This window comes from Malaclemys terrapin, chromosome 24 (assembly GCF_027887155.1).
Source record: "Malaclemys terrapin pileata isolate rMalTer1 chromosome 24, rMalTer1.hap1, whole genome shotgun sequence".
In the NCBI taxonomy this organism is placed as follows: Eukaryota; Metazoa; Chordata; order Testudines; family Emydidae; genus Malaclemys; species Malaclemys terrapin.
In genome coordinates, this window is record NC_071528.1 from 17,107,778 (window position 1) to 17,131,182 (window position 23,405).

Consider the following 23,405-nt stretch of genomic DNA (forward strand, 5'->3'; position numbering starts at 1 on the left):
CAACTATTCTCAGCAATCCTGCTGAGAGTAACAGAACACAGCAGGCAGGAAGCACTAGTAACATGGCCACCTAGTGGTTCATAAAAGTGATCTCTTCCATTTCCTTCTCTTCCTCACAAGCGATTTAAAAATACTTGAACACCAGACACACCTATCTAGCTTTCACTAGCAACTGCACTTAGAAGAGCAATGCAAGTCCTGCCTAATTTTGAAGAATAATTTTCCAAGTGTTTCTCTGGGTCTGTTTTGCACATACACAAGTTTCTCTGCCTTGGGACCTGGAAACTAGATTTTTTTTCCTGGATGCTTTTCAAGTACTCTCATTCTGGGCTGGGCTTCGGATTCCACGGACACAGCCTCTCTGCCCTCTACACCCCCTCCCCCTCCACTTTACCACAGTCACCCTCACCCTAACAAAGTATAATTTCAACAATACCACTCGTCTGATTCTGGACACAGTAACCCTTCACAACATCACGTGAAGTCTGATCAACTCTAGCAGGTTGTAATTGATTACTTTCTCTGTACATCACCACCCTACATCCTACAGAATGTGGATGCAAAGTGTTTGTCAACGAAATACAGCCTGGACCAAAGTCGGCCTTGACATAAGTGGGTGCAAGTCTCATTGCAGTAGATGGAGTTTCATCTGCTTACAGTAAGGCTAGAGTTGGCTCACTTCAGCCCTGATCCTACAAGGAGAACAGTCCGGGCTGAGCCCCATCACCCATGCAGGCCTAATGGGCTCCCATGTAGTTCTCACTGCAGGATCGGAGCTTAGATATACAATGCATTACAAAGGTGGTAGCCCATAAAGAATTAGGAAGATAGCACTTTTCAGGTTTCCTCTGAGAGGCACCAGATAAAGGCAGGAGTTTGGAACAGTGATAGTTTTCTTACAACGTGAAGTCATTAAGGAGGATTTGTGTGATGTTACAAGGTACACATTCTACTACGGATGGGTTTGCTCTTAAATCTACATGATCTGCAGGAATACAGATCACCCCAGAAGCTGCATTATAGTACTGTGCAACATTCACTTGCTAGAGAGAGAGAAGATGGCAGTTGCTTCTAATTATGAAAATCATATAGTAATAAATAAGTCCAAGAAAAACCAATACAAACTTGTACAAAATAGACAGCAATATACAGAATACCAACAGTAACAATTTGTAATAGGGAGACTGGTTTAAACTGAAGTGAAAGCAGGCAGTTTGCAGTACTGATGCTTTAAAAGTTAGGGCGAGAGAGAGAGAGAGACAGACAGAGACAGAAACACACACTCTCTCCTTATGAGCAGGTTGGGTGGGATGATTACACCACTCTTTCACCCAGTACAGCAAGCCAGCTCTTCATCAAGAGCAGAATATGGCTGAAAACTTCAAGGTATCTTCCACTAGAAAAATGATAAGAGTTAAGGAGAGCAAACATGCAAATAAGCCAAGCTCAGAAGGTACAGGCCGATTTTTTCCTTAAGTAAATGACTTATTTAAAGAGAGATCAACTTCCTCAATTCTCATTTTAGTGAAGCAACAAGATGCGTAGGCAGGCAGGTCTGCAGAGTACACTGCACGTTTAGGGCTGAACAGCCACCATGAGCTGCTTCCCGAAAGAATGGAGTAATGGTAAATGACACGCTCTGTACTTCGGTTGGACATTAGGGTTTGCGATTGTAAGAGGAGATGAGTGGGTTTGTTCAAGCTTCCCAAACTAGATGCTTCCAACCTCTGTCTTCTCCCACAACTCCAGGCTTCAGGAGACTTCAGTGACCAGCGTCCATTTGGCAGAAGGGCAAGGCTGTGAAGTTAATTTTCCTTCTTGACTCTCTAACTCAAGGGGACCCACTCAATAACCATGCTCCCTCCATATCTGCTCCAGGCAGGTTACAAAGACAATCCTAGCAAGGGTCCTGTTAAAGTCGGTGGGTTTCTAAAGAGCAAATATGGTCTTTAATCCTTCAGTTGTGTACTGTGCTCCCTTATAGAGGAACAATACCCTTAACCACATCTACCAAGGCACCTGGAATGATCTATTTCTAGGGATATTCCACTGAAAGTGCCATCTTTATTGCAGTTTCTTTTTCAAGAAACAAATATCCCTTTTGCTTGGCTAATATGGTTATCGAGTGACCCAACTTAGGAAGCCTTTCACAAGGTGTCCCACCAACTCCAGTAAGGACACAAGGAAGGGCTGGAAGACTAGGCCCTTGGTGACACCCTTCAGGATATGATCAGAGGTAGGTAACTGCCTTACAGTGAGTGCTTACCAAACTGGTCAAAGAGACTTGCTGGGAATGAGCAAAGGGTCACATACTGTCTAGCTTCCTACCTGTTGCTCCTGGATGCTATACAAGTTATCGGAGTTTAGGGAAAATTCTGATAAAGAGGATCATGCTAATAAAAATAAAACAAACTACAATTAACATTATCCAGAGCAGCCAGTTGACAGATTTCTTTGCATGCTGCTCAAGGCGTTCAGATTCATCCTTCAGCTTCTCAAAGTTATGGTCTGCCATCCTGAGAGAGTGAGATAACGTCTAGGGAACAAACAAAGAGCAAGTGGTAAGTCAGATTTGATTTGCAAGATGAGAAAGACGACATCTTAGTACTTGTCATTGATTAAGCCAAGTTATGCGGATGCAGCCTAAACAGTAGAAGCCATATTTCAACAATGGAGAAGAGAGGATTAGGCCAGCCATAAATACCAAACACCATGGTTTTCAAACCTGAGTAGTTAAAGATAGGCTCCCCTAAAGCCATCTTAGAATCATAGAATCATAGAATAGCAGAGTTGGAAGGGACCTCAAGAGGTCATCTAGTCCAACCCCCTGCTCAAAGCAGGACCAATTCCCAGCTAAATCATCCCAGCCAGGGCTTTGTCAAGCCGGGCCTTAAAAACCTCCAAGGAAGGAGACTCCACCACCTCCCTAGGTAACGCATTCCAGTGTTTCACCACCCTCCTAGTGAAATAGTTTTTCCTGATATCCAACCTGGACCTCCCCCACTGCAACTTGAGACCATTGCTCCTTGTTCTGTCATCTGCCACCACTGAGAACAGCCGAGCTCCATCCTCTTTGGAACCCCCCTTCAGGTAGTTGAAGGCTGCTATCAAATCCCCCCTCATTCTTCTCTTCTGGAGACTAAACAATCCCAGTTCTCTCAGCCTCTCCTCATAAGTCATGTGCTCCAGACCCCTAATCATTTTTGTTGCCCTCCGCTGGACTCTTTCCAATTTTTCCACATCCTTCTTGTAGTGTGGGGACCAAAACTGGACACAGTATTCCAGATGAGGCCTCACCAATGTCGAATAAAGGGGAACGATCACGTTCCTCGATCTGCTGGCAATGCCCCTACTTATACAGCCCAAAATGCCGTTAGCCTTCTTGGCAACAAGAGCACACTGTTGACTCATATCCAGCTTCATATCCACTGTGACCCCTAGGTCCTTTTCAGCAGAACTGCTACCTAGCCATTCGGTCCCTAGTCTGTAGCAGTGCATGGGATTCTTCCGTCCTAAGTGCAGGACTCTGCACTTGTCCTTGTTGAACCTCATCAGGTTTTTTTCTGCCCAATCCTCTAATTTGTCTAGGTCCCTCTGTATCCGATCCCTACCCTCTAGTGTATCTACCACGCCTCCTAGTTTAGTGTCATCTGCAAACTTGCTGAGAGTGCAGTCCACACCATCCTCCAGATCATTAATAAAGATATTAAACAAAACCGGCCCCAGGACCGACCCTTGGGGCACTCCACTTGAAACCGGCTGCCAACTAGACATGGAGCCATTGATCACTACCCGTTGAGCCCGATGATCTAGCCAGCTTTCTATCCACCTTACAGTCCATTCATCCAGCCCATACTTCTTTAACTTGGTGGCAAGAATACTGTGGGAGACAGTATCAAAAGCTTTGCTAAAGTCAAGAAATAACACATCCACTGCTTTCCCCTCATCCACAGAGCCAGTTATCTCATCATAGAAGGCAATTAGGTTAGTCAGGCACGACTTCCCCTTCGTGAATCCATGCTGACTGTTCCTGATCACTTTCCTCTCCTCTAAATGTTTCATAATTGATTCCTTGAGGACCTGCTCCATGATTTTTCCAGGGACTGAGGTGAGGCTGACTGGCCTGTAGTTCCCCGGATCCTCCTTCTTCCCTTTTTTAAAGATGGGCACTACATTAGCCTTTTTCCAGTCATCTGGGACCTCCCCCGATCGCCATGAGTTTTCAAAAATAATGGCTAATGGCTCTGCAATCTCACCCGCCAACTCCTTTAGCACCCTCGGATGCAGCGCATCCGGCCCCATGGACTTGTGCACGTCCAGTTTTTCTAAATAGTCCCGAACCACTTCTTTCTCCACAGAGGGTTGGTCACCTTCTCCCCATGCTGTACTGCCCAGTGCAGCAATCTGGGAGCTGACCTTGTGCGTGAAGACAGAGGCAAAAAAATCATTGAGTACATTAGCTTTTTCCACATCCTCGGTCACTAGGTTGCCTCCCTCATTCAGTAAGGGGCCCACACTTTCCTTGATTTTCTTCTTGTTGCTAACATACCTGAAGAAACCCTTCTTGTTACTCTTAACATCTCTTGCTAACTGCAACTCCAAGTGTGATTTGGCCTTCCTGATTTCACTCCTGCACGCCTGAGCAATATTTTTATACTCCTCCCTGGTCATTTGTCCAATCTTCCACTCCTTATAAGCCTCTTTTTTGCGTTTAAGATCAGCAAGGATTTCACTGTTTAGCCAAGCTGGTCGCCTGCCATATTTACTATTCTTTCTACACATCGGGATGGTTTGTTCCTGCAACCTCAATAAGGATTCTTTAAAATACAATCTGTAGGCACCAGATTGTCAAAGGCGTCAAGTACCTACAACTGACTTCAGCAGGATTTGTGGGTGATCAGCACCTGAGAGTCGCACCACTTTTACATCAGGTTTGAAAGTTTTGGCTATTTATTACAAAACTAAAGAATCTATAGTAAGGACCAGTTGCACTATGGAGGACGACAGGTCCTTCAAGCAAACTCCCCCTGCTCCAGTCATATTTAGAATTAAGTTACAGAGATTCCAGTTTACCCCATATCTTCGCAAATTAATGTTATGGATTGCAATACTGAGAATCTGAATCGTTTCTTCCCCTGCAATCCGTGCTACCTGGTTATCTTGTTTGATGACGTTCTGTGCTGCCAGGGTGTTGTTTTTGAGACTGCGAGCCAAATTCAACATTTCTTCAGCCAGCTTCTCCTGCATGCTGCGGTGATGCTGTAACACGGCATCTAGCTCAGTTGCGGACTGCTTCTCTTCAGATGCCAGGCCTCTGCAGAGCACCAGGGAGGAAATTTAGGACTCACTGGGAGTTCTCGGGGACTGTTCTCAGTGGTTTTTAGATCACCATTAGGTGATTCAGAGTTGCACTACAACTCACAAATCTGATTAGATGGCAAGAGCATTCAGAGCAGCAGTTTGTTAAAACAGCTAATAAGAAACCATTCACGTTTGGTGCTTCTACCAAGGAGCATTTAAACCTTCCTAGCCGAGTTAATAAAGTACATTCAGGAGTCAAAGGCCCTTGCTTCCCTATAACAAAGAGTCAAAATATTAAACTATGACTTACTTCCGTTTCCTTAAATTTAGCTCCTCAGACTCTGGGGGGGAAAAAAAAAGCTTGTATTTTAGCAGATAAAAATCTCCAGGCCTGGATCTCTTGTGGAAAGCTGATGCACCAGGAAACTAAGCAGGTAGAATTGAAAACTGCGGAAACAAAACTAAAGACTCTGTAAGAGGTACGGGGGGCAGGGGAGAGAAGAGGTTTAAATCTAAATTTAAATTGAATAGGTCCATCTAGCCCAGTATCCTGTCTTCTGACAGTGGCTAATGCCAGGTGCCCCAGAGGGAGTGAACAAAACAGGGAATCATTAGTGATCCATCCCATCACCCATTCCCAGCTTCTGGCAAAAGCTTGGCTTGTTGCCTCTAGTCCTAAGTTAGATTTTGTAAACTGTTCAGGGTAAAGACTTCAACTACACAGAAACTAACCCAATGGGTCCCTGATCCAAACTGGGAGCTACTGCAATCTCAGTAACCAAGCAGACACTTTTAGTTGCTTTACATGGTGGCTCACGAGAAGAGTCCCAGGCTGGCAAACTACTAAAAAAACCAGAGCATGCTCTGGCTTGTCAGGCAAGATGTGCCACCCCTTGTTCCTCCCCTTCCACCTCCCCACACACATTCCAGCCATCTGCTTTGAAATAAACTTACCATTGACAGACAAGGGATCCTGGGGAATGGAGGAGGAGAGAGAAACACAGTAAGATTACACATGCACAGATGAAGTGACTGCAGCCTTGCATCAAGCAACCCCCATGCCCTAGAGTATCCTTTGTTCCCAACATTTCCGATCATAAAATCCAACACCATGAAGCAGGGGCCGGCTCTCCAAGAATCCAGCACAAGAGGTGGAGAGAGCCCAGGCTCAGAACTGTAGCTCAGCTCTCTGAAGGGCAGCATAGAATCAGAACTGGAAGGGATCTCAAGAGGTCACCTAGTCCAGTCCCCTGCACTCATGCTGCCAGCCGAGTCTGTGCTCTCCCAGGGAGAGGGCTGGTTGTAACCTCTGTACACGGGGCCTTAAAGCATGAGATTCCATTTCACCAGAGGCTACACGATTCCCCTTGGCTCTGCTCCTACCCCCACGCTGGAACTAGATGGCTGAGCACTGCTACTAGGCAGGGTCACTGACAGTGGCCCATATGGACCTGGTCACTTCTGGGCTGGAAGGGGAGTGCCAGGGGAGCAGCTGGCTGAGGCAGCAGATCTCTCTTGAATTAACAGTAGCGACAGGCCAGCAGCAGAACGTAACTTACCGTACCAAGCAGTTCACTCCTCATCTTGCCTGTGTAGCGAGCCTTTGTCTGCAGATGAACCATTTTAGTAGCTGGGGTTCGCTCTTTGGTTGTAGTGGGAGTTCGGCCGGGGGCCAGGAACTGATTTGCCAAGGCCTTTTCTGCTGACGACGACTATAAAGAGAGGGCCAAATTAATCTTGTGCTCTGCAGAGGAGGCTAGAGAATAACCAGGGAGATCTGCTGCTGCTACTTCCTGCAGAATGGAAGGTGAGTGAGCGGGCATGACAGCACACACTCAATCCAGTCTAACTGCAGCACAGCTCATCAGTAGTCCATAACTCAGTAGACATACACAGCATTGTACAAAGGGCAAACGATGTTGAGCAAAGACAGCCTGCTCCCAAAAGCTCACAGCTCAAAGGCAAAGGGGACATCATAAACCACAGAAGACATTTCCCTTCTTGGTGGTTCTCTGAGGGGTGGGCAGAAAGAGTTTGTACCTCTAAATATCAACCCCTTACATTTAACAGACAAGTTCCCAAGACACATTCACCAGGATTTTGAGAGAAAGATTGTGCATGGGTGCACGAAGGGGCCTGCTTATTGCTTTGAGATGTGAGAGAGAAAGACAAAAAAACGAATGCTTGGTTAGTCACTTCAGGATGGACAAAAGGTTCTTACCAATTTTTCAGCTTCTAACATTCCCTTTAAGAAGTCCACTTTGCGGGAGTATTCATTCAGCAGTTCAAGGGCAGGTTTGCTGCAAGAGTCAGAAGAAACGATGAAAGCCAGAAGAGTCAGTATTTCCTATTGCAAGTATTTCAGAAAGTCACATGCATGTGGAACACTCGCGATTAAGGCAGCATTTTCCAGCAGAAACAGCTTAGAGCTAGGGTCACCCTCACTCGTAATTTCTGAAGGACAACGGATTGAACTGGGCAGAAAGATCAAGTATCACTTCTAGAAGTGGCCTCTCTAGGACAGGGCTGAAATGCAGCAGCTAGGGATGGTGAGTGGGGGAGGGGGTTGTAGCTTGCTGTGCTGCTGCTTATGTTGCACCTTTTCGGGTGACACTCGCATGTATGTCCATGGGGATGACAGAGTGCAGGGGAGGCACACAAGAGCAATAATGCTGGAGCACCAGGGAAATGTTGGAGGCTTTTTCATTTAAATGGCCCAATACGACATTTTGACACTTCGGTGCCACCTGTCTGAATAGGCTGTTAAGGGCTTTGGGGCTGTGACTGTGTCTTTCTGTAGGTTTGTGCAGCGCCGTGGGGCTCAGATTATAAATGGGGCTTCTGAGTGCTCCTGCAATGTAAGTGAAACAACAGTCCCTGGGCTGTCTTTACCAATATTCACACGCCCCCCCCAACAGCAAAAACAACTTGCAAAGTGAGCTCTAGGGCTATAACTACAAAGGGCATTCCCTAAACACAAACCATTCTGCTATCCCCAGTCCTGAGTGTCCCACAGCTTCAGTGTTCCTGGGTTGTGTCTATTTCCCACCTAAGAGGTTACTTGAAAAAAGAACACACAATTTCCTTCCAACCTCAGTCTCAGAGACAGCATCTCACCTTGAGTGTTTCTTTAATGCAAGGAGCATCTCTTCGAGAGCACCTACATACTAAAAAAAATCCAGACAGTTGTAAGAGTTAGGATTAACAGGAAGCAGTGTGGCAAATGCTAAAGGCTGTGCAGATATAAAGCACTAATGATAATGAGGACTGTTATTGTTTTCATAGGAAGCATCATCCAGTGTTGTTTTTACCTGGGTTAACGTGGTTTGTCTGACTCGCACACATACACACTCTTTAGAGCCTGCATCTTACAGTCTTAATGAGAGGATCATCACTGGGAGACAGGATAAGGAAATGCAGAGTCTAGCAGCCTGATCTTATCAATGGCACTTACGAATTAATGAGATAAGACTAAGCACTGTGGGCTACTCCCAGCATCTCTTCCCCCACCCTCCATCTCATAGAGGCTGACAAGGCATACAATTGGCCTCTCAAACCAAAATTTCCTTCCCACAAATGGAAATAAGCCTCCAAAAATAGCAACCATCAGCTTGAAATCTAAGATGCAAAAACCAAGTTAGCAAGTTTCAGATGATATACCTGCCAACTTCTGTGATTTCACAATATTAAAAAAATAATAATAAAAAAAGTTTCTCCTCCATTATTGCTGTGCTGAAGACACACACTGACCAGAGGGGTGAAAAACTGATTGCACCAACATATACAGTGTTGGAGAAAGTGAATAAGGAAGTGTCATTTACTCCTCCTCATAACAGAAGAACTAGGGTCACCAAATGAAATGAATAGGCAGCAGGTTTAAAACAAACACAACAAAGTACTTTTTCACACAACACACAGTCAACCTGTGGAACTCTTTGCCAGAGGATGTTGTGAAGGTGAAGGCTCTGTTTGCCAGAGGTTGGGAGTGGGTGGCAGGGAATGGATCATTTAATGATTGCCTGTTCTGTTCATTCCCTCTGGTGCACCTGGCATTGACCACTGTTGAAAGACAGGACACTGGCTTGGATGGACCTTTGGTCTGACCCAGTATGGTCGTTCTTATGAAATACTCCCAACATACACTGAAAATACTCTTTAATTTTTCAGATATAGTGACTATGTATAAGTAGTAATATTAGCAGGTACAAATATTTCAGACAGTGATTTTTAAAATTGTAAAACAACCACTTTAGAATCCAAGACCCACCCCCTCATGGAATTTGCAGAAAACTGGACTGGAATCCTGCTGTGAGGCCCTCTGGTTTCTGAGAGCTATAATGCAGAATAAATTATCACAATGGTCCCTTCTGGTCTTGGAATCTGTGAATTCTGCAACTTCATGTAAGTTGGAAATGAGGGAGAGGGGTTACTGAATTAACTATAAAAAATGAATAATGCAGTCAGTACAGAATTCCTTCTGTTATTCACTTTTTATGGTGTCCAAGGTTTTACTGCCACACTTTTGCAGAGAGTACACACACGTATTGTGAATGCTATCAGGGAAGGACACTGGAGGTTTTGGCAACTGGGTAGAAGGCAGCTGAAGACTTTGGCACCCTGATGGTGTGGTAGGCGAAAGTGAAGGGTTTTCACTTCAGGTCCCCATTCCAACCACCGATGCTCCATTGAATAGTTCATTGAAGTCTAAGGGGACAATGGTCATAACATCTTCACTTCAGCAGGAATAAAGCATCTTTTCAGGAGGTTTTGGGTACTGCGAGTTGGAGAAAGACCTAAATAGAAAGGTCCTACTTCCAAGCAGCAGGACTGGGCTCTGCAACTCTCTGAACAAGAAAATGTCTGCCCTGCCAACCGGTAGTTTACCCTCCATCATCACTGAACTTTTAGTTTCCATAAACAGCCACCAACATGGTACAACCAACCAGTTCCTTCTGGCAGAGAAAGAAAGCTGCCAACAGGAAGCCATCAGAACTGGGCAAGTTAGACTGTGGATTAGTGAAGTGATGCCCATCTGGCTGCAGTCACCATCCCGTGGGGACACCATCCCATTACATTTCCTGCTGAGAGACATTCATGTTCAGTTTCCATCCAGTACATCCTATTACAGTGCCCCTGCGATAGTGAATGAACAGGAATTCACATGCCTGGAAGGAAACTGGCAAAACAAACAAACAACAAAAAACTGAGGCACGAGGCCAATTACAAAGCAAAGATCAAGTGGAAGGGAGCCCCTCCCAAGAAACAGCTCTCTGGCTCCCAGGTGCAATGTAGAGACTACAGAGAAACAGCTGGCATGAGAGAAGCAACACCTGCATTGCTGGCTCTCAGAAGTCTCCTGCCTACATTGACCAAGGGCAGAGCATGGAACATGATCCAAGCTATAAAGAGATCGCTTTGAAGTTTATTCCCAAATCTTAAAACTCCTTCTCCAAGGGAAATTCTAGCAATAGCCTGAATACAATACATGTTCCCACAGCCATCTGCTTTATTTATCACAACCACAGAAGCCATGGAGTGACGCTGATTAATTTGCCGGTGTGTCTCATCTATCTGTAAGCCAAGAAATTGTATCTCTAGGCAAAGCCTTTTGTGCCTTATGAAGTACCACATATCTACTTCAAACATGAACATGCACTGCACAGCCCTGCTATACCACAAACTACAGGATAAAAGTGGTATGACATACAGCATAAACCAGAGGTTCCCAGATGCTATTTTCATATGGGTCCCTCAGCTTCCATAGAGCAGCAAGATCTCTCCCCCCGGGCAAACAAAGGACCCACATGCAAGGGGTGCGTGTGCATTAATGACACAGGCTGCACACATCTTGGAATATTCTTGCTTACACTGGGGCACAGAATTGCCTACTGCTCATATTCAACTTTTCTAGGAAAAGTTGGGCAAACTGTATCTAATTTCCCTCTCAGGGATGACAAGATAGCACTTTGTTTTTAGAGAACAGGATTCCCCTAACTCTGAACCTCCATCTCCTCATATGAAAGCAGGGAGTCTGGCAATCACAACAGGGTTCTTCCACGTGTGTGGAGTAAGGGTGACATCCAGTGGCCACAGCCAGGATGATTAAACTAAGATCCTTTAAATCCTGGCAGATTAATGTCTCCTTTCTTCACAACAGTATAGTTCTGAGTAAATTAGACAATTCTGAGAGGCCAACATTCCAGGGCTTTGGAGCTGTGTTCCGGCTCTAGGCAAAAACCTGCAGCTCCGCTCCAAAGCCCTGCTTGAAGGCCCAAATGAAACACTACAGTGGAGTAAGTCAAACAATCAATGATCTAACAAAAAATATGAGACACAAAGTGGGTGAGATAATATCTTTTATTGGACCAATTTCTGTTGGTGAGAGATACAAGCTAGAAGCTTCCCACACCTGAAGAAGAGTTCTGTGTAATAGCAAAAGCTGGTCTCTCTCACCAACAGAAGTTGGTCAAATAAAAGATATTACCTCACCCACCTTGTCTCGCTAATATCCTGGAACCAACACAACTACAACACAGCATACATTAAAAAAAAAAAAATCCTCAGATTTAACGTAATCTCACTGAATAAAGCTGGAGAAATCTCCAAGAGAAAACATGATGTGGCTTTAAATTTGCTTCAATACTAAAGTCCGAGGACACCTATATTAGATTTATCTCAGTAAAGCTGAACAGTATCTCCCAGTCAGAAAGACTGGGCTCTAGCCAAGGAAACCAAATACACCAGCCTACCCACAACCCTGGACATGTCAGTCACTGAAGACTGATACTGTGGCAGGGAAACTGAACATCTTCCAAGAAAACATCAGAGACTAGAAACTTTAAGATTTCTCTCCTACAGCCGAACTGACTCAAAACAAGTTCTCTGCCAAGGGTATCTCCTCCCAGTCACATTGTTTGCAGCTCCCAGGGTAATCAAAGACATGAGCACGTTAAGGTTTATGAATAAGACTCTGACATTCCACTGTAGCATAGGCAAAGCCGTTCAAAGAAGCAGCATGAGAAGTCTGCAGACAAAATGGCTCATCAAGCTGCTTTGGTCCCTTCATCCTACACACCAGCGGGAAAAGGACCAGGGCCTGCTCCCGGCCTACAGAACGGGATAATCGAGCCAGGCAGAACTGCGCTGTTACAGTCACACTTGCAAAATCCAGTCCCGCCCTCCGTACTTGCTAGGCTAGCGCGGCCTCATTAGAGGGCTATAGAGCCGCGTTACGTGCCCCGGGATCCTACAAGAGAGAAAGAGCCTCAGGCGCGCGCTGCAGAGCGTCCGCGGGCGCCGGGAGCAGCCCGGGCACCGCAGCGGGGGGGGGCAAGGGAAGGTGCCGGGGCTGGAGCCCCGCTCGCAGGAAAGCAGGGGGCACAGCCGGGAGAAGGGGGACCGGGACCCCTCTGCCCCCGGCGCCCGCCCAGGGAGGGACTCTGCCCCCCGGCGATGGAGCCGCGGGAGCGCCAGGGGCGCTGGAGACTGCCGGGGACGCCGCCTCCCGGCCGGGCCCCACAACCCGCGTCCCGGGGCGATCCCGGCACCTTCTCCAGGCGCCACTCGTCCGGCTCCCGCCTCTCGGCCGCCAGCGCCTCGCAGCGGCTCAGCAGCCGCAGCAGGTTCAGCTCCAGGCGAGTAGCCGCCATCGTTCCGACCCGGAACCGGAACCCGGCCCACGAGCAGTCCACTTCCGGGTCAGCGGCGGCTGCCAATGTAAACAGCAGCGGCTGCCTCCACGTAGCAGGGGCGGGGCTGCCGCCCGCGCGGACACGTCACCGGGGGGGGGAGGGAGGCGGTCCGCGGTCCCCGAGCTCAGGGCGCGGCCGGGCTCCCCCCAGGGGCTGCCGCGGCGCCTGCGCAGAGCCAGCCCGGGCCCGCCCCCAGGCCCGGTCACTGGGCGGCCCGCTGCCGACGTGGCCGCAGTCACGGGCTGAAGCCGCGTTCTCCGCCGGCGCGCGAACCAAGTGCCCCCTCCAGCCGGGGCATAAATAACGCACGAGCAAGTCCAGTCCGTCGGAGCTGCGCGGGCCGCGTGACCCCGCTCGGCGCTGAGGCCATTTCCAACGGAAAACCTTTATTAGCCCCCGGCTATTTCCACCGGTCCCCCCGCCCCGCGCCTGCGCGCCTTAACAGCCCAGTCCCTGACGAGTGACGGCAGCGAACCTCACCGACGTTTAACTCTGAAATCGGTTTAAATGTGAGCTACAGCCTGTGTTTCATTTAACCAGCTCCCAGGCCTGCTGTTAATAGGGACAGAACAGCTGCATAATTCCCCTCACTTGGGAGAAAATTCCTCCTTGAAACATATTTCTTCACTATCACCTTCAAATAATCCTCCTCCACTGCGAAGTACCTGGGGTATATGGAGGGGAGAATATCCACTGGCAGTTGAGCGAGTAGACTGGGTCTGGGCAGTGTTGTCTGTCCACTTTAGCTTATGACCACCTAAGGTAGGAGCTTTATGCCTAGCTCCACTATACTGTACTGAACACACTGAGAGGGGTCAGCTAAGACATGCTGGATTTATTCTGTTCCTGTGACATTCCCTTCCATTGCGGCCATCTAGGTTCTGCTCCAGCATATGCATCCTGATGTGACACTACCCCTCAACGCAAAACCCACAGATGGCAAGTAAGAACAGGATGAGGTTAGTCCAGTTTATAAAAGGCATGGTCATTTTTGTATATGTTTTTGCTATATATAAAAAAAACACCTTTCAAGGTATATGGAAGATATTTTAAAGAGTCTTAGTAGCCTGCCTCAATTTGTGCTTGGGGCTACCTGATAGTGCACAGTAGAAGAAAATGATTGCTCAGCACCATGAGGGTTAATTCTGTTCTGATCTCAGATGGGAGGTACAGGTTTTGTTTGTTTTTTAAATTATGCCCACTAATTTCATGTCATATGCCAAGAAAGAAAAAAGCAGCACAGTTTTTGTTCATGATGCCCTACCTGCCTGATGGGGGCGTTCAGCACCTCTTTGTAAAGTTAAATACCTTGCTCGAGTTTTCCAGCTCACCTCTAAGCTTTAGAGCAGCCAACTCCACCTGCCAGGGTCTACCAGAGTGCCTTTTTATGTCAGTGTGCGCTCCCCCCTGACTCAACAGCAGCTCTGAGTGCAGGGTGGAATGTTGGTTCCTTCATCACTAATTGTTACAGCAGCACATTTAATTATAATAAAGCAGCAGGACTGGCTGAATGTTCTCTATCAAGACTTCTTTCCTCAGAAAATTGGGTTCTCAGTTAATTTTTTGTAAAAAGTATCTGCATTCTGTGGAAAATTTTGATTTTTTTTATTGAAAGTCTGAAAACGGAAGGATACGTGAGAGTTGTAGTTTGAGTCTCCTGTGCTTCCATTCTTCTCTCTGGGGCAGGCTTTCCACTTAGACTTCTTCTCCCATGATGCCCTACAGCTATGTGACTGTTGTAATGCCTGACCCTTCCCACTAAGACACCCTGGTGTATCATGAGAGATATAGTTGGACCAGCCTTTAAGGAGCATGGTGGCACTGAGGCACCCAAACTACAATTCCCATGAGCCACCATAACAACATTTCCAAACCCAAATGTGATTTTGTTGTTTTTTTTAGTGGTTTTTTTTTTTGCTAAAAATTCAAAATTTTCCATGGGAAAAAAGCTCCATCTTCCTACCAGCTCTAACAAACATGTATGTAGTGCTTGGCACTCTGCAATAAGGAGATTGGATGGGATTCCTGATTGGAGCCAGTAAGCAGAGATCCTCATATACACTCACAGTTCACATTGGTAGAGGAGAGACTGAACAGTAAACTCAGACTGACTCACACGGCCCAGGTTTTAGAAGCTGTTTGTGCTTGCATGTCCTCATGCCTGACCCTCCGTGACTTTTGCAGCATTGTGATACACAACAGATGCTGAACAAAGCCTTGCACAAAGTGGCCCACTGCAACAACTGCATTTGCTTAGCAATGCGGTTATACTTGTACACAAAACACTGAACTCTCAGAAACATTCCATGGTTACATGGCCTTTGGTGATTGGTATTTACCCTGGAGAACCCTCTCCAAATCCTTTTATGGAAGTGGTGGGAAATGGCATCCAAATCTCAGGGAAGCAGATCCACTTTTGCTCAGAATCAAGTGTCTTCTCTCCTACTAAAGGGCTCTCTGGAAAGGGCAGACACTATAGCAGTAGGACACTGATAACCTAACACAAGTATTTTTAAAAAGTGCAATGTATTAATAAACATTTTTATATATTTTTGGTCTCAGTTAAGGCTATTACATTAACAATTCTGTAAACCACAAAGGAACTTCTCATAAAACATACAAAAAAAATGGAGTAAGGCAAAACCTAGGGACTCTAATTCACCTTCGGACCTATTAGAGCCCATCGTAAGCAAATACAAAAAGGCACAGCAGGAGAAACTAAGGTCACTAGAGTCTTCCTGCAGACTCAAGTCTCCGTATTTTACTCTGACCAAAGCAGATTTAGATACTACTTTCCCCCTTCCCCACCAGTTTCTTTTAATTTGTTTACAAATAGCAGGATATTGTTTGTTTTAAGCAACCCTGCTTAACCCTTAGAGTGCTGAGAGTTCCAGACTGTGACTCCAATGACTTCTTGAGGCAAGTGCACAAATTCACAATCCTTAAAGGAGGGTCAGAGCTAAAAGTTGTGGTCCAAAATTTTTAAAAAATTCCAACATTTTAAATATTTCATTCATCTATGCATGAAATGCGTGAGTAAGGGTCTGAAAACCTCCGCTTCACTTTTGCTGTTGGTTCATATTCGTCCAAAGGTTCCTGAGTTTGGGCCACAACAGACCCTTGTGCAATGTATACGGAGTGAATTTTATCAGTTCGCCTTGCTAGCCGGTCCCTCCGTCTCACCACTGGCTGAGATTCTTCAGCTGTTGTTCTTCCCTGGGATTCTGTCAGTTTGGAAATCCCATACGGAAGTTTTATATTTGCCGTCGGCATCACTGGATTTCGGCAGGGGACTTTCATCTTGACCAACATTGATGATGGTCTGCGCCTTGTAACTGAGGAGAATGTAGAGGCCAGAGGAAGAGAAATGCTGGGTCCTCCACAAGAGTCTTTGGCAGGCACACTGGGGCACTGACCATGGCACTGGAATTCAGACAGCATGGTTCCTTTAAAGTAAGGAAAAGCGACTTGGAATTAAAGTGCATTTTAAAAAATGTAAATTGACATGACTGGTTCTGACCAGATGTCACAAAATATGTAAAATATGAAATAATGTAGAAGGTAAAAAAAAGCACACACTACCTTAATACTGACCTTCAGTATCCAGCCGCCCTATTCGGTCCTCTGGCAGGCTCTCCGTGCTCACTGAGGTCTCAGAGTCTAGATTTTCCTCATCAGAGCCTTGCTGGTCAAGCTCAGGCAATCGGTAAGTTATGTCTTCCCTGCATCAAACACATATAGATCGTAGCACTCCAGAAAGACACTGACTTACAATATTTACTAGTGCTGCTGACATGAACTATTCTAGGCAGAGCAGACTTTAGAAGCAAAGCAGTCCTGGACCTATACCTCACCAAATTTCATCTGAAAATATTTCCTTTGCCTGTTACCTTTTACTGCCTCTCCTCTTCTCCATTCTGACTTTGTAAATTATGTTTGAAATGCAACACAGAAGTAAAGCAGCATGCTGTGTTGCCTCCCAGGACATGAGGCATAAGCATAATGGATTTAATTAGAAATGTGAAGCCGGGACTCACTTTTCCTCTTTTATTGACTGTATGCGTTCTATCAGAATCTCCTTTTCCCGGTTATCAACATCAGACACCTCATCTTCCTCCCGCAGTGATCCCAGCTCAGGGAAGCTGTTGTCATTTCCCTTGTCTTGGGGGCTTTTACTCTGTAAGAAAGTTGGATGTGTCATGCTTCATGATCAGGAGTAGGATCTCTCACATTACCTCTGGACAGAAAGTTAGTTATAAAAGACGGGCAGGTGAAGATCGGGCAAGTGAAGGGCTCCCACAGAGGTAGTGGGGGGTGGTGGTGTTAGTAATTCATTCCATATATACAGATATGTTTGAATAGGTCACACAGTGGTTTTAATTTGCCTTGAACATTTAAAATCACCTGATTTATTTTAACATTTTTCTTTTTTTACGTTTTTCAATGTAGAGAGTACGTTTGCCAACACTTGTTTAGCTGTGAGAGTTAACTACAAATTCTTGTTCCATTCAGTATGAGCACAGGTTAGAACTTCATTAATAAGAAATAGTAAAGTGAGGAAGGCATTGGATAATAGCAGTGCATGCATTCTGGGGAAAGGGCTGCAGTGATGCATGCAGTCTGGAATGTTTTGAAATTTATTTCATACCACATAAGTTATAATAAGCAGCAAATGTCCTGTCATGCTGTGGTGCCATAGGAGAATTAACCATGCACTATAAACACATCAGGTCTTGTACATACCAGCACCCCCTCATAAGGAGAAGAAAACCCAAGTTTTACAGGCCAGAGCTAGAGAAAGATGAAGACCAAATTCACTAAATCATGGTAACTTCAGAAAGTTGTTTTTTCTGATACAAAGTTTTAATGCAACTCTTCTGATGTCAGACTTAATGGTAATGTCGATAGTTCTATCACTGATATTTTGCATTGTATGTGTTTGGAGGTTCCATAAAAGCAATATTTAAGGTTTTAAAAACATTTTGATCTACCCACGCACAAAGATATTGGATCTTTCATTATCAAAAGAACAGGAGTACTTGTGGCACCTTAGAGACTAACAAATTTATTTGAGCATAAGCTTTCGTGGGCTACAGCTTATGCTCAAATAAATTTGTTTGTCTGTAAGGTGCCACAGGTACTCCTGTTCTTTTTGCGGATAGACTAACATGGCTGCTACTTTGAAACCTTTCATTATCAAAGACCTTCTTACTCCATTGAACGTATTTTAACCTGCTAAAGCAACTTGTTGGCAGTATCAACTGGAGTCATATCAGTAGTTTTCTAATTCTTATTATAGGTCAGACAGATCTAGGTGGTTTTCGGGTTTTTTTTTAACTCTAACTGATTTTTCACTTGTATCAGATTTCTAGTATTTTTCACTTATATACAGAGCAACTGTATCAGGTTTTGAATCAGCAAATAGAAGGCCACTATCCTGAGGTCCATATGTGGAATCTCATTGCTTGGCTGTCACACTTCTTACATCCAGGATTAAAACCAGACATGCAAGGTTAACACATACTTGTCTAACATTATTTAACTGCCAAACAAAAGGATCTCTTCATCCCATTGATTTTAAAGCAAAACTCCACAGTGAAGTCTGGAGGGAAGTTCTGCCTTAATTTTGTTTTTAAAATCAATGGCATGATGAGGTCAAAGAATTGTGAAGAAGTCTCACTCAGTGCAAGTTCTGTTTGGTACTGAGAGCCTTTGTTTGTGCAGTTAGACTGCAAGTCCTTTGGGGTAGGGGTGGTCACATGTCTGACACTGACGGAATCTCTTGTAAAGCACTGGAAGCGCACACAGTGATGTGTGTCGGCTTCTCACTTGGGCTGACTCAAATCCTAGCTCCACATGTACAACAGTTTCACAGCAACAGAGGGGTAGCCGTGTTTGTCGCTTTTTACAGAACCAGACTAAGAGTCCCGTGGCACCTTATAGACTAACAGATGTATTGGAGCATAAGCTTTCGTGGGTGAATACGTATGCTCCAATTCGTCTGTTAGTTTATAAGGTGCCACCAGACTCTTTGTCAAGTTTCACAGCAAATTCCCTAACTCCAGTTCACTCCCTACACTTCTACCTCTGGCCTCCAGATATGTTTCCAAAGAGCTTTGCATTTTAAATTAGGAAGGTTTGTGGTACCACTTCCATGAGAGCAACTATAGTTAGGGTTACCTCAGCATTTCCATGATAACCACCATTTTCAGTCACTCATAGCTTTGTAAAACTCTCCCCCTGTTTGGGTTGAAATTTTTCCAGGCCTGGTTCCTGCTTAAAGTGGATTTTTTGTTTTTGACTTTTCCCCCCAAAATTATTCAGCCATTTAAGACAGCAGGAAATTAATTAACTTTTACTAATTGTTGTGAAGGCCAAGACTATAACAGGGTTAAAAAAAGAATTAGATAAATTCATGGAGGATAGGTCCATCAATGGCTATTGGCCAGGGTGGGTAGGAATGGTGTCCCTAGGCTCTGTTTGCCAGAAGCTGGGAATGGGCGACAGGGGATGGATCACTTGATGATTCCCTGTTCTGTTCATTCCCTTTGGGACACCTGGCATTGGCCACTGTCTGAGCACAGGATACTGGGCTAGATGGACCTTTGGTCTGACTCAGTCTGGCCGTTATGTCCTTATGTAATTATACAAAAAAAAATTTGTTTAAAGCCACTCTAGTGCCAAAAAAGGAGGGAAATAGCCCTCACAAAGGAAAGTGTCCTGGTGACACGCCGTGTTGATTGTGCCACATTTGGAAATTGCTCTTCTTACATGGGCAGTAGCGTGGGCAGGAGTTACTACTCTGACAATGATCCCAGTGCTGGCAGCCTGTACTGTATGCACACTTGAAACTATACACTCATCTCTCGAGTCCCCTAGTCCCAGTCAACCAGTATCTGGTAAAGGGATGCTCGTCCCTCTGAACTGCCTCCTCAGCTGAGAAAAATGAACACTGGGGCTAGGAGCCCGAAGTTGTAGGCCCACCTCTTCCATTCAAGGGCCTTAATTCTCTGCATTCCACAACATCTTAGGAAAGCCTCACACCACTCCTTTTGGCAGGGGGGCTGGAACAATTTGTATAATGGGGGTGCTAAGAGCCATTGAACCAAACTGTAAACTCTGTATATCATGGAAACGACTTCAAGCCCCAGCACCCGTAGTTCCAGCACCTATGCCTTTTTGGAGGCAAATACCATTGCCCCTGCTTGAAAGAAGCAGTAACTGAGTCCCAGAGAGGTGAAATGACTTGCTCAAAGACACACACGGAGTTTGTTGCAGAACTAGATACAGAATCCAGATCTCTGAGTGGGTGACTCATGTTTTATACTAAACCACCGTGCCCTAGAGAAAAGATATCAGCTCTTTGTACTATGCACAAATAGATACATAATTTATGATTGCTCCCACCCCAAACATTATGCTTTTGATCACCGTCCATGCCATTGCAGAGCACACTGAGCTCATTCAAACTCAGACTTCCACATGGAAAGAGGCCTAGTTCCCACTGCAACACTGGGCTGGGCCGACCCGACCCCCTTTTCATTATAATCCAAGATCAGTAACCAGCATTTGGTCTTTGACAAGCTGAGCAGGCTGGGAATGGTGAGGCTATCGTGCATTTCCCCCACCCCAAGGAGTCCACGATAGAGCCCCTGCTGGATGTGGGGGCTGTTACTCATTGTAGCACTTACCATGTTCTGCCGGAGCAATGAGAGTCGGCGGAAAGCAATGCTCTCAGCTGCTTCCAACTGGCTAATTTCATCCATTTTAATCTTGTATTTTCTCATCTGCTCCTTTATTAGCATTTCCACACACCTGTGTGAAAGTGCAAGAGTTCATTCAGCAACCTGCTCCCTGGATACTTACACATGCTTTGGGGACAACCATGGGGGATGGGATGTGTCACTAACACATGGACAGATCTTCAAAAACACTGCCAGTGAATACACCCAGCTCAGGGATGTTAGACACACATGTGGATGGCCCCCTCTCAAACCAAAGTCTCCAGAGGCACTTTCTTTACAGGGTGGTGCTGTATGAGTGCAGGGTGAAGAGTCTACACAGACAAGCAGGACTGGGCACAACCAAAAGCAGTGCTACAGATGATACATGTTCTTACTTGGATACCCAGAACCTTGCACACTGTGTCTCCATGCAACAATGGTAAGTGAACAAGCATCACCCATGGCGCTAGCTATTTCTATTTCCTCTACCTGCTGTCCTCTCCCTGCTCCGGCACAGACACTGGTGGGTATAGAATGTTCCGGCAACTGCCCTTGTCCACCTTTACAGCCCCACAGGAAAAGCAAACTGAATCAGAAGTTGGAAAAAGCCACTGCTTTATTATTTTTCAAACATTTCTTTCATTTCTGCTCTGGCTCTTTATTTAAAATGACTGAGGCAGATCCAAGGCCAGCAACGTAGGAAGGGTGGGGATAAGCAGAGAGAGCTAGAGAAGCTGCAGTAAGGCCAGCGATGCTAGTGATTAGCACAAAGATATGGGCACAACTCTCAACTAAGAAGGGAGGCTCAGAGGTAAAGGCTGAAGGGCTCCCAAGTAGGCAAGTGACAGTGTTTAATTTCTGTGCCATACCATGTAAGTAATGGCTCCTATCTCAATACAGCTATAGGACAGCTGTTTATACAGGAATGGTGCTACTTTTTGGCCCAATTATGATTTTTATTTTACACATATAGATTAATACCACCATGCTGTACATATCCCCCTCCATCCATCCAAGCCCTGATTACAACACAAAGGAATCAAATTTATAACATTTTCTAGCATTAGTTTGAATTCAGAATTGTTAAGACCCTTAATTATTAATAAAGTTACAGTAGTACCCTGATATCCTCATCAAGATTGGGGCCTGTTGTGCCAAAGCCACAGACATCAGTGGCAGAGCTAGGATTGAAATTCAGGATTTACTGGCTCCTAATTCTGCACTCAGTCCTCCAGCCTATCCTGCCCACAGGGCTCGAACAAAATTTGTTACTCTAACATGAATCAAACTGCAAGAGGTAGACAAGGTGCATATAACAGCACCAGAGACACACACCAGCTGAAAGGCAATTTCACCTCATACAGACTTCTGCAGCAAGCCAAGTGCTGAGACTTACATGGTTGTCTTTGAGACGTCCTTCATACTGGTTAGTGGGTCAGAATTATCAGGGCAGCGCAGGAGACATGGAGCAAAGACAATGGCCAGAGCATTGGGTGACATACGGTTGACGTCTTCTATTAGGGCCACTCTGAAATTCAATGTTTGGAACAAAATGAAAGTTTCTTAGTAAATCTGGATAGAAAACAAATGATCTGATCAAACTTTGCTAGTGTCTCAGCATGACAGCTGAGGGGGGAAGCTCCAGAAGGTTCAATGCACGCAAGAGGTTAGGGAAACTTTTTTTTAAACAAGTGAATTTTACATCTTGTTGCATGAAAGAGAACATGAATCCACGTAGACGGAGGTAGCCTGGATGTGCCTTGGCCAGCCACTCTGTGCCCCCCTCTCTTGTGAGTCAGTTATCACTCTATTTTCAGGTTCCTACTTGGGTCCCCTCAGCTGAAAGCAGATCCTTCCACTTCATGCCCCCTTGCCAGCAGTACCCAGCTCATCACTCGAACACTTACAGTACTCATGTTGCTTCTGCCATTCAATTGCGCTAACATCCTCATAGTGTCTGCCATCCAACCACACTAATCCCTGCATTCCAGGCTGCTCAAACCCACCACCACTCAACTAGGACTTACAATGCTCTCAGAGCTAATGCTGCTTGGCTCACCTGATACAATTAGACTGGCTTGCAGGAAAGAGAGAGCACATGCGTGCACACAAACTGCCAACCCTAAATTCTCACCCTGGTCATGTCCGTCTTTCACACAAAGCAGTAAAATCCCCACTCAGATCCCAAAAAGGGTCAGGCTGTCAGAAAGCTTCCAAGACAAATTCAAAATTCCACATGATAAATATACTTATCTCTGGTTTACGTGGCTTTTTTAACAGTAATTGGAAAGTGACACCAGCGAGAGAATGGACCCAGCGCAGATAAACCCCAAAGGAAAGGAAAGATCATTACTTGACCAGGTGAAAGATGAGTCGCTCCAGGGTGTTGTGATTGGCTTGTGGGAGTTGTTCAAGGACACTGTAAATGGCAACAAGTTGCTCCTGCTTTTCTGGTAACTCTGCATAAGAAGAGACGAGCACAGCAAGATCTCAGGACACTCAAGCTCACAGCAGTTCTAAAGCACCAGTCAATTAATGCCAGAATACGTGAATGCTCTTGGAGGTGTTTGGGGATCTTAAGCTAAAACCATCTCTGAACCTCTTGTGTTGCTTAATACTTCAGAAGCCTTGGCTCTCATTTCATTTACTCACTCGATTATAGTGAGTGACAACAGCACACACCAGATGG

General features: G+C 45.5%; 2 protein-coding genes and 1 long non-coding RNA gene across 13 annotated transcripts in view; 1 reads left to right on the forward strand and 2 right to left on the reverse strand.

Annotated features, from left to right (window-relative positions):
* Positions 1–1,054: 1,054 nt before the first annotated feature.
* Positions 1,055–12,996, reverse strand: USE1 (unconventional SNARE in the ER 1). 2 transcript variants are annotated; one of them, XM_054013604.1, is made up of 8 exons: positions 12,849–12,996; positions 8,419–8,468; positions 7,523–7,601; positions 6,861–7,013; positions 6,256–6,274; positions 5,612–5,642; positions 5,152–5,314; positions 1,055–2,536 (listed from the first exon to the last, which is right to left on the reverse strand). In XM_054013604.1, the coding sequence occupies exons 1-8, from the start codon at positions 12,948–12,950 to the stop codon at positions 2,354–2,356; spliced, it is 780 nt and encodes a 259-aa protein (XP_053869579.1). In that variant the 5' UTR covers positions 12,951–12,996; the 3' UTR covers positions 1,055–2,353. The 2 variants fall into 2 exon arrangements, with proteins under 2 accessions (XP_053869579.1, XP_053869580.1); XM_054013605.1 differs by having other exon boundaries at positions 8,419–8,695; positions 12,849–12,865.
* Positions 12,997–13,049: 53 nt separating this feature from the next.
* On the forward strand, positions 13,050–23,083 carry LOC128828708 (uncharacterized). The gene is made up of 4 exons (XR_008443225.1): positions 13,050–13,754; positions 13,871–13,951; positions 21,018–21,155; positions 22,997–23,083. It is a non-coding gene; the product is annotated as an uncharacterized LOC128828708 (long non-coding RNA).
* The window catches only part of MYO9B (myosin IXB), a 76,933-nt gene continuing 68,641 nt past the window's right edge, over positions 15,114–23,405 (reverse strand). For 5 of the 10 annotated variants that reach the window (XM_054013597.1, XM_054013598.1, XM_054013600.1 and 2 more), the window contains 7 exons: positions 23,070–23,175; positions 22,113–22,244; positions 20,684–20,807; positions 17,736–17,783; positions 17,030–17,169; positions 16,587–16,714; positions 15,114–16,438 (listed from right to left, as the gene is read on the reverse strand). In XM_054013597.1, the coding sequence (XP_053869572.1) occupies positions 16,002–16,438; positions 16,587–16,714; positions 17,030–17,169; positions 17,736–17,783; positions 20,684–20,807; positions 22,113–22,244; positions 23,070–23,175 (1,115 nt within the window). In that variant the 3' untranslated portion in view covers positions 15,114–16,001. Of the gene's footprint in view, positions 16,439–16,574; positions 16,715–17,029; positions 17,170–17,735; positions 17,784–20,683; positions 20,808–21,148; positions 21,277–22,112; positions 22,245–23,069; positions 23,176–23,405 lie in introns of those variants that run through there. The other 5 variants (XM_054013603.1, XM_054013601.1, XM_054013599.1 and 2 more) reach the window with 3 other exon arrangements.

Excerpts from the sequence above, each read along its gene's own strand:
- USE1 (XM_054013604.1), bottom strand. The coding sequence starts at position 12,950 with ATGGCGGCTACTCGCCTGGAGCTGAACCTGCTGCGGCTGCTGAGCCGC. Across the intron at positions 8,469-12,848 it reads ACGAGTGGCGCCTGGAGAAG|TATGTAGGTGCTCTCGAAGA; the intron begins GTGCCGGGATCG and ends GATTTTTTTTAG. Across the intron at positions 7,602-8,418 it reads GCATTAAAGAAACACTCAAG|CAAACCTGCCCTTGAACTGC; the intron begins GTGAGATGCTGT and ends TGACTCTTGCAG.